This window comes from Triticum aestivum, chromosome 3B, assembly GCF_018294505.1.
Source record: "Triticum aestivum cultivar Chinese Spring chromosome 3B, IWGSC CS RefSeq v2.1, whole genome shotgun sequence".
NCBI classification, from domain to species: Eukaryota; Viridiplantae; Streptophyta; class Magnoliopsida; order Poales; family Poaceae; genus Triticum; species Triticum aestivum.
Window position 1 is genome coordinate 835,873,580 of NC_057801.1, and position 10,726 is coordinate 835,884,305.

Sequence of the window (10,726 nt, forward strand, 5' to 3'; positions counted from 1 at the left end):
AAGGATAAGAACAAGAGGCTCACCAAGGTGGTACCGGTGACGAGACGGTGCGGGCGATCAACGATGGTTAGGACGGGGACGGGAAGGCACAAAGTAAATCACACCTACACATGCAAAATAAGAAGTTAATTTGAGCTCAAGTTGCATATAAATCAAATAAACTACCACATATAAATACTCCCAAACTAAAACCCACAAATCACTATACTTATAGAGCATTGCAAGAGATAATCTAGCAATGAGAGATGAAAGGAAAAGTTGCTAACCTTTGTGAACACTTGGATGAATGGGGTGCCTTCAAATCTTGACAATTTTTTGCAAAAATGGAGGATGAGCTCGAGCAAAAGGGGAAGAACAGAGAGGAGAGGAAAGGGGAAGAATAGAGAGCTCGAGCTCGACGAAGAGTTTATATAGGAGCATCTTTAGTCCCAGTTGGTTATACAAACCGAGACTAAAGGTGCATCTCTAGTCCCGGTTTGTGACACGAACCGGGACTAAATGTGCCAGTGGGCCCCCTAGTCTGACACAAGCCTGCCACCACACCTTTAGTCCCGGTTCGTGTCATGAACCAGTACTAGAGGTTCAACACGAACCAGGACTAATGATTCCCACCCCCTAGCCATTGGAACCAGCACTAATGGTCACATCAGTACAGATCCGTTTACAAACCGGGGCTAATGTGGCTCACGTAAAGCCATTTTTCTACTAGTGGAAACCCGACCGCCGGCGGCGCCGGCGGGGCGTCCTCCTCCTCATGCGCGACAGGGCGGCACAGGCCGGTTCCCTTGGGCCTGGGCGCAGTGCTCGCGTAGGGTGCCGTAGCACGATGGCTCACTGTCGTGGAAGCCACGCGGGGGTGCAACTACGGTGTGAGGGGCTGCATGGCCGGTGGTGCTCGCCTGCACTGCGGTGGCCGGATTTGGCCGGCAGGTGGAGCGGGCCACGACGGTATGGGCCGGTGGCTGCTGTGCTGGGTCTCGGCGGTGGTGGCCACGACTTGGTGGTGCTCTGCACCTACGGGGACGTCGCAGCAGCTCGTGACGGTGGTGGTTCCCCTCCCGTGCTTGGTCTGCTCATGGGCCGAGACGGGTTGGGGGTGCGGGCTAGTAGTGGCGACGACGACGCAGTGGCCGTGGTCCAGCTGGTGGCGCAGGGTGGTGTCCTGGTTTCTTCCCTTCTCCTTGGTCAGTGTCGACAGCGTGCGGGGCTGGTGTGGCTGCGCGCACAACAATCTCATCTTCTTCTAGGGTTTGTGCTCGGGCAGGTCAGATCTGGGCCCGAGGCAGATTGGGGCTTGTTCCTCGGGTAGGCGAGGACGAGCTCCTCCTGGGATGTGCACGTGAGGGGTGTCTTCGCGGGTGCGGTGGGCAGTGGTGGTGGTCCTAACGAAGTTGCAACGGCCTACGGATCATCACCGATGGCCACATATTAGTCATTGTGCTGACTCTCCAAGGCCTATACGGGGGCTGTCGGCAGTCTTAGGATCATGTCCCATGGTTCACTGGGACTAGCTGGGGATGCAGGTGTCGACGCCTCCTACTGTGGAGGTGTGGACCCAGATCCAGAGACTGATGCGGGGCTAGGAGTGAAAGCAAGGCCTTCTAGTCTTCCTGATGTGGTTGGTGTGTTGTGAGGTGGTCGGGTGGTGATGTATTGGGGCAGGGATGCGGGGGTGGCGGCCCCGGATGGTGGTCCCCATGCTTGGCTCTCCGGCGGGCCTCATGGCAGCGGTGGTGGCTTACCCTTTTGGTCGTGTGGGCGGCAAGGGGTAGCAGTTGGTGGCTCAGACACGTTTCATGTCATTGACATAGGCGTTGCCCAGATCCAGGGAGTTGGAACTCGCCACACATGACCTGGTGTCATCGTGATGGCACGGGTGAGCTGCCAACCGAAAGCTCTGCGCTTTGGCGCCGCCGCCGCCCAACGGGCGTCGCTCTCTTCTTAAAGACGTCGTTCTGGTTCTCCTCTCTGTGCCAAGGCGTCGGGTGAAGACCCATGGACTCGGCAGCAGCGATGCTCGGCGCCGTTCTCCCTCTTGAGGGCGTTTGCCGTGGAGACTAGGTGTGCTAGGGTGTGGTGTGGCGTTGTACTCTGACTTCCCCGTGTCCTCTTTCGGTAGTGTAGTCGTGTTCCTATTATCCCAGGATCTGTTGTGTAAGAAGGCTACCTCTCCACTTTGTATTATTCGACTGTGTACTTTGTTTGTTGCTTTATCTATAATGCCGGGCGCGAGCTTGTTTCGAGAGAGAAGTTGTTTCACTCAACGAGACCAAACAATGAGGAACTCAAGTCAAATAGTTTAGGATAGTAGATAGTTTGTTCATTTTCCTTCAGAATTTTCTCCTCAAGTCAAGATAGGATAGGTGATGCAGTTTATGGAGCTTTCTTTTGTATAAAGGAATTTGATGTACAACGTGAATAAAAGCTCCTGGTATTTGAATCTCTTGTGATAACAATGATGTGCAGCTTTGCAATGTGTATCTATCTATTGTTGCCAAGTCTTGTGATAAAAGGTATTCTATAGTATCAACCAAGAATACAAACCACTAGCATGCATGCCTATATGTCTAACTAATGATAAAAGGTAGTATCATGTAATGCACCCTGGCTAGGGACACTCTCCTCGCATGTCAAGTCATCGACATTGTCGATTATGCGTTGTATTGCCGACAAAGAAGACCATGTTACGAGACTAAAAGGGGAGAACCAAGACCGGAACTCACTTGATGCCAGCATCTCCACCGCCACCACCACCACCACGAAGGACCGAAGCGTCCGACATCCGAAGCTGTTAATCCCAGGTGCAAACATCACGTGCTCTCCGGTGCGTGGCCGCACAAGGAGCGAGACAGAGCCAGGAGGCTACCCTCCCGTGCCTCGCCTCCCTTTCTCATGCACAAACCTAACACAAGGGCTCCCTCCCGCCTTCAGGCACACAGGAGGACGCCGTGGACCGAGGGGGGACCGATCAACTAACGCGAGGGAAAAAAAAGTGTGAGCAGTTGAATCTCACTCACACTGGGCTTGGGTAGGGCCAGGCCTGCCAAAGGGATTGAACCCACGAGAGGAGGAGCGTCGTCCCCTCCTCCCCTCCCCTCCTTGTCCTCTTCTTCTACGGCCGCCCCAAATCATCCCGCCTCCCCCCTTCAAACTTCAAACCCCGAAGTCTCGGTGGTCGCCGCCTCCGCCGCAGCCGCCCCATCCGGATCCAGCCGGCGCGGGGGAGCCTTGTCCGCGTAGATCTGGACGGGGACGGCGGCCAGCCTCCTCCAGGGCCGCCTGCCGGCGCATCCCCCCTAGCCGCCAGATCGACGGCGGCACAGTCTTTTCTTGGTCGTTCCTCTCGGGCCTCGGCAGATCGACGCCGGCGGCGACTCCTCTCGCCCTGCCCTCCCGAGCCCGGTGAGTTCTTTCTCCGCTCGCCCCCTTCCTTCCTTGCGCGCCGTGGTCGCCGAATTCGGGCTTTCTTGTTTTCAAGAAAAGGATTTGGGTTTTCTTTTTTTCAAGAACTAGGGCCGACCCGCCGCCGGCCCCCTCCCCCCCTGCTCCTCGTCGCCGAACGTGGCTGCCATCCTCGTGCTGCTCATCCCCACCCACATTTTAATTATTTGGATGCGCTTTAGTGCTGGCTACTTATTAAGTTTGATGGCGGCTGCCCTTTCTGCATTTGTTCACTTATCTGAAGATGCCCTGTTAACATGATTTGGGGATTTTCTTTGCCCCAAATATTACACCGGATCTATCAAATTATAGATGCACATTTCTTGTACGTGGTCCATATTTCTTGCAGGACATGTGGTAGTGGAAACAAAATGCAATCCAGGGCATTAAGCTTATCCAGAACCAGAAAGAACTACATTTTCCACAATTTAAAAAAGAACAAAGTCACCTGTATTCATATACTTTGATATAATTCAAGTTGTGCATCTTGTGAACTGGGTTTCATGAATATGGGTTTTCATTATTTTTTCCATAGATGCAACACCAGAAAGTAATTTTGTTGAAATGATATGTCCCAATGTAATTTAGTGGTTGCTGATATGATTTTGTTTATGACCTGAGAATTTATTGTCTCTTGCTCATGCTCTCCTCTCAGTACACTGGATAAACTTGTACCTTCACTTGTTTATTTAACACAGAGTGTTGCATGATGTTTCACGCACATCCTAGACCCTAGTCTTATTCCCCTTTCAGTTTTGCAGTGCTACTTCTTGCTATATTGTTTGCTCAGTGCATGAATCCATAATGCTATTTTCATTTTCACCAATTCAGGTTTAAATGGCTGTAAGAAAGGATAATGCAGTCCTTATTGCTTGCCAAGCTCCCAATGGCCGTGTAACACGAGCTCAAGCTGCTAATTGTGGAAGGTTTGGAGTGCCTCACCCAGCACCGGTACCTGTCAGAACTGAACGAAAACCGGCGACTAAAGGAAAGGCGAAACGGGGAGCTTCAGATGAGAACACTTGTGCAAGTGCTCTAACTTCAGCTCCACCTCCTAAAAGGCGAGCAGCACTCAAGGATGTGACAAACATAAGCTGTGCAAACTCGTTCAGAAATTGCACTGCTGTGACTAAGCTACAGGTACCAAGATGTTCCACATATTATTACAGTATATCCTAGTATGATTTTTTGATGATTACCTTTTCCCGATGTCAACTAATTTAGAATGTATTTCCTTTGTTCCAGTCAAGGCCCACACAGAAGGTAGGGCGAAATCCAAGCAAAAACAAGCAGTGCGCAAAGAAGGCCCCTAAGCCACCTCTTCCTACTGTTAGTGGAACTTCATTTGTTGTGAATGATTCTCATAATGTGGAAGAAACTCAGAAGGCAGAGCTTTTGCCACCAAAAGAGGAGCCCACTGCTCTGCTCGAAAACAAGGGGTCGTTGTCATTATGGAATTTTGCACGGAACAGGGAGAGTGGTGTTCATGAGCCATTCTTTCAGGGAAGAAATACAAGAGATAAATCTGAAACTGCCGACTCAAACACTGGTTAGTTAAGTTGCATTTCTCTCTCTCTCTACTGTTTAGCATATGGACTTAAAGATAGGTTAGAACCTAGAAGTTCGAGAAACTGTTTGGAGCTTCTCTTTGCTTGTAACGTTACACTTCTTTGCTGGCAGTCTGGTTGTATCCTGAGTATATTCTTAAATCTTTATGGTCTTTCCGTGGCCTCAGAACCTAAAACTACAAAGCATACTGTAAATGTTTTTGTCCACTGAGCATTCCTGAGAAACTTGCAGATATTTATGTATTCTGTTTTGTGGGGCAGCAGCTAAATATTCTGTATCTTTGTTCCAGGGGACTATGTTGGCTTAAACGTTATAGACATTGACAAAGATAATGGCAATCCACAAATGTGTGCTTCCTATGCGGCAGAGATATACAGAAACCTAATGGCTGCAGAGGTATGTTTATGTTCTTTTGTAGAAGGGAAAAGCTTCTTCTACTGTTTAGACAGACTTCTAAATTCCTCATATTTTACATGACTTATTAAGCTGGGAAGAATTTCATTTTTGGATGTTTGTGTTTCGTCTCTGCGCTATACTATTAATATACTTTTTTCTTTGTGAAAGCATTTCAACCACCATCTTATATGCTCATGTTACTTCCCAGCTTATAAGGAGACCTAAATCAAATTACATGGAGACTTTGCAAAGGGATATCACGAAGGGCATGCGGGGCATCCTGATTGATTGGCTTGTTGAGGTTTGTTTGGATTGCTTCTGATTAAATTTATGCATAAATAGTTCAACAATAAATAGTTCATCATTGCCATTTAACTGCACAACTTACATACAAATTGATGTATATAACTTGCAAATATGGAGTAATCAATTACATGTGAATGTTTTTTTTTACGGATGGTAGGAACTTTGCGCATTCATTTCAGAGAGGAATAGAGTTCAAGGTTTCCACATCCGTCCTCGATGGACTCGGTAGATCACATAAATATTCTTTACATTCCTGTTCACGTAGTTATTCATTTCCCTTTTAAATCTCATAACTATTTGGTGTTAGTGATGGAGGATTTTATATGAGAAGTTTGAATCAGTGGTGGTGTTCCACCCATCCATTATTTTTGCACCACATAAGTTGCTGAACTGAGCCAAATGCAACATGGTCAAACTCGTGCTGTGGTGGTAACATGTGCTGTATGTATATATTGAAAATAAACACATAAGCCACAGAGGCCCTGTGATACTAAAGAGGTCAGAATACGATGACAGTGATCTTCACTTCAGCACCAGAAACATACTCTACATTTCTCACATGCATACGGGAAACCTGCATTTTCTTTCGCCGCAAATGAAGATCCCTGTTCAAGTTTAATCTTCACTGTTCATGAATCATGACTTCTTAGCTTATGAAGTTCTATCTTTGCAGGTTTCTGAGGAATATAAACTTGTGCCAGACACACTATACCTCACTGTATATCTTATTGATCAATTTCTTTCTCGGAAATATATTGAAAGACAGAAACTACAACTTCTTGGAATAACTAGCATGCTGATTGCCTCGTAAGTTCACATTTGTTTGATTTTAATATTTTAACATCAAAAGCTTTGAAATTGTTAGGAAGATGCCTCATGAAAAGGTTTGCCTAGTTGCTGAAGGAGCTTACTTTGCAGCAAATGCATGAATTATGTTTATTGTTTCTGCTGCCATTGGCACCAGTGACATGTGTCAGTAGAATCATTTAAAGATCTACCTTCTTCTGCAGAAAATATGAAGAGATCTGTGCGCCTCGTGTTGAAGAATTTTGTTTCATAACTGATAACACATATACAAAAAATCAGGTACTCGTTACATGTGAAGTTTGAAGGATTGTTAATTACACATGCGAAATGTCATTGTTGATCTGCCATAATTGATATCATCCTGATTCCGTAGGTGCTGAAAATGGAGTGTGAAGTGCTTAATGATCTGGGGTTTCATCTTTCAGTTCCCACAATCAAAACGTTTCTGAGGTTAGTTACTCAGGACAGGATGACTAGACAGATCTTATTTATTTTCCAATATGACATCACTGACAAGCGTTTCCTTGAAATTTTATTAGGAGATTCCTTAGAGCAGCACATGCTTCTCAAAAAGTAAGACTGGCATCCAACCATGTTAGCACAGTTTTCATTTAATTTGTATGTTTGGCGTCTGATGATCACTATGTTCGCAAACTACATTTGCAGGCTCCTTGTGCAACTTTGGGCTATCTGGGCAATTATCTTGCGGAGTTGACATTGACCGATTACAGTTTCCTGAAATTTCACCCTTCAGTGGTGGCAGCCTCGGCGGTGTTCCTTGCAAAATGGACACTCGACCAATCAGACCTGCCATGGGTTCGTATGAGAACTCTGGATGCAGACCTCTGTACATCATGTTCTATTTGCTCTAATATATGTTGTGTCTCGTGCAGAACTCTACTCTCGAGCATTACACCTCATACAAAAGTTCAGATATTCAAGGATGCGTACGCGATCTATGGGAGCTGCAGCAAGGCAACACCAGCGGAAGTCCCCCCCTCAATGCTATACGTGAGAAATACCGGCAGGAAAAGGTATGCCACAATCACCACTTGCTGCTTGAGTTCCGTAAACAAAACACCACATGAATCTTTTCTCTGTGCAAGCCATACATTCATACGGTTTTTAGAATCACTTGACAGCTAATTTGTGTTTCCCATCCCATTGCAGTTTGAATGTGTAGCCAACATGCTGTCGCCGGCGATGCCTGGGTCGCTCTTCCATAGACAAGCTAACGGCACCAGCCCCCCCTGCTGATCAACAACTCGTAGCAGCGCAGCGTCAGCCCCCTGCTGATCAACAATTTGATTTTTTCCGAAGATCTTGTAGCATCCCCTTCCCACCACCCTCTCCCCCTCCGATCTGGCTGTGTTGTTATTTCCCCCCGACCTTTTTCGAGTCGTGCAGTCGTAGGCGATGGCTCACATAAATGTTGATTGAGTTCCTGCGTAGGCTGCTGATGGATGCCTAGGGCTGGTAATTGTATGATGATGATGATGATCCTGTCTGTCTGTCTGTCTGTCTGTATGATAACTGAGTGAGTTCCGCTTGATTTAACGTAGGTTTGCGGGCGTTTCCCAGAGTTTAGTGAGTGCAATTGCAGTGCAGTGCTCGCTCTTGAGATTAGGAGAGCAACTCTAGTGAGTCCAGGATGGTTGATGTGATCTGATGTGATGTAACCTGTTGTTACAAGAACATTCATTATTGCTTGGTTTGTAAATGAACATAAATGTAGCCTGACTGTCTACATCATGCTGAACACAAGGGTTTGTTTGTTTATTGTTTCCTTTTCTTTGTGATGAGATGTGAAACTAAGCAAGTGAAGAGCCAATCTTTACTACTCCCTTAGTGGTTTTCATAGTGTCAAAAAAACGTCTTACATTTTGTTTTGAGATGGAGGGAGTAGTTAACTTTATGCAATAAGCTTTAATAACTGTTATGAAATTTTCATTTCAGTTGAGGAAAAAAAATCATAGACATTTTTAGTCAGTGGAGAGCCCTGTAGGAGAAATGGTTCAGAATTTTGGGGTCAGAAATTCTGAACTCAGAGGCAGCTGGTTTTTTGTAATTTTGGAAAATGAAGACATGAGGGGAGCTGAATGAATGTCACGTGGGAGCAGCAATGAGATGGACTAGTATTTAAATATGACGGTCAAACGGTCAACTGACACAAAGTGACGGCACATGGTTAAACAATACTCTATGAAGCCAGAGTGGCAGGCACGTTACTCCACTAGTATTGTAACGCATGTTTGATTTGAAGTTTCGAACCCAGTTAGAGCATCTCGATCCAGTAGAAATCTTTATTAGTGGAGTAAATTTAAGAGCATCGTACGTACTAGTCGATTTCTTAAAAACTTTAAGAATTAGAGGATTAAATTTAAGAGCAACTGCACCTAGCCGAACCCTCAAACCTTACCTTTTAGAGGAGTAAAAATTTTAAGAGTTGCCTCCCAAAAGCACCACAAGTCTCTTTTTTTTTTTTGCGTGTCTGCCTCGTCTCCTATGGTGCTTATATTTTTAGGTGTCTTTTTGAGTTTTATTAGAGTTTGTGCCATACTCAAGAAGACGAGGTTGCAACGGTTTCTTGAAGATGGAATAAGGTTTCCTCTGCCTAGCCCCCGGCTCGGCGATGCTTCTAGGTGTTAGATGACATGTGGAGGTATGTCTCTGGCGGATCTCGTGGGATCCAATCGGCGTTTGTCTCCGGTGGTCTCTTGGATCCTTCTGATCTACGCTTTTATTCATTGAGGCGGTTGTTGTTCTGGTGCGTTGGCCCTATGTGGCCTTAGCACAACGACTTCTTGACTGTCTACTACAACAATGTTTTCCTGGCTCCGGTGAGGGATGGACGATAACGGCGGCGCGCCTTTGGCTCGCTCAGTGGTTATAGTCATCGTTAGGTGCTCCACGGACCTGGATGTAATTTTTATTTCTTGTGTTCTTTGTACTACCTTGACAGTTGATGAATAAATCGAAAGTTTTCTAAAAAAAAGTCTTGTATTTTTGCCCCGGTGCCACTTCTGAGTTTTTTAAGATTTTCTTCTCATCTCCCGTGTGCGACGCCTCTTCCTCCCGTCCGTCGCCGTCAAAACCCACACCGCCGACCGTCCGCCTCCCTGATGACAATGGATCCCCCCGAACACCCCTGCAACTCCGACGACCCTTTGCCGGCGCTGGATTCTCGCTGGCGGTGACGGATTTGGAGGATTTTGGGCAATTCACAGCTTGCGCGTGTATGCATGTGTGCCTGCTGCTGTTGCACACGAGTGTGTTGTGCTGCTGCTGCACGTGTGTGTTGTGTTGCTGGTGCGTGTGTGCGTGCTGCTGCATGTGTGTCAGCTGCTGCGTGTGTGTGTGCATTTGCTTGCTGCTGCTACTTGTGTGATGGGCATGTGCATGCTCTGCGACCAGCACACAACGGTGCTGGAACTGATGCAGCGTGGTGCTACGACCAGCATGACGGCGACACGCACTGTCAGCCAACTGCTACAACCATCGCTGTCGATGGTTGCAACCCACAGTGACAAAAGTTACAACCACGTTCTCGGCATTGTAGTGACACACAGTCCAGCGATGCTATGAGTGGCAAGACGAGGTTCTACTACCAGCAATATTTTTGCTGAAACCGGCGCGCAATCTTGCTATAACCAGCCGACACAGAAGCTGCAACAGCGACTCGCTGGATGCTGCATACACGCCACCATGTGCTGGAATTGATGAGCAATTTTGCTGGGATTAACGGGTCAAATTCCTGGAAGCCGCAGACCAATTTGCTGGTATGGCGGAGCGTCGATGCTACAATCATCGTTCCGGTGAGCTGCCACCGGTGTATACGAGAGCTGCGACTCGTGGACGATGGTGCTGATAGTGCTGCAACCCCAACGCGAAAAAGTTGGAAACGGCAGCCGGTGTTGCTACGATATGGATGGTGGTGGCGCCGCTCCATCGTTGTTGGTTTTGTGTTGGGGCGGCGAGGTTCTGAGCAGTGACGCTGCACCGGCGACAACGAGGCGGCTGGAACACGACCATACCATATGTTGGAACCGTCAAATGGTGAGGGGTGCATATGTCGCGGTGCCGAGCATCGTCGACGATGGCGAGGGCTGCGGACGGTGCGAGTGATGTCGACAACAAGGCAGCAGACAAGGGATGTGCACGACGCTGCAGCAGGGGGTCAACACTGTGTTCTAAAGATGACGTGGGG

The 10,726-nt window shown here is 47.5% G+C and overlaps 1 protein-coding gene across 1 annotated transcript; it reads left to right on the plus strand.

The window, feature by feature from the left end:
• Positions 1-3,107: 3,107 nt before the first annotated feature.
• LOC123072798 (cyclin-A2-1) lies at positions 3,108-8,298 on the plus strand. Its single transcript, XM_044496438.1, has 12 exons — positions 3,108-3,402; positions 4,273-4,581; positions 4,687-4,990; positions 5,300-5,406; positions 5,615-5,707; positions 6,386-6,519; positions 6,723-6,798; positions 6,893-6,969; positions 7,059-7,092; positions 7,186-7,335; positions 7,413-7,553; positions 7,690-8,298. The coding sequence occupies exons 2-12, from the start codon at positions 4,279-4,281 to the stop codon at positions 7,774-7,776; spliced, it is 1,506 nt and encodes a 501-aa protein (XP_044352373.1). The 5' UTR covers positions 3,108-3,402; positions 4,273-4,278; the 3' UTR covers positions 7,777-8,298.
• Positions 8,299-10,726: the final 2,428 nt, after the last annotated feature.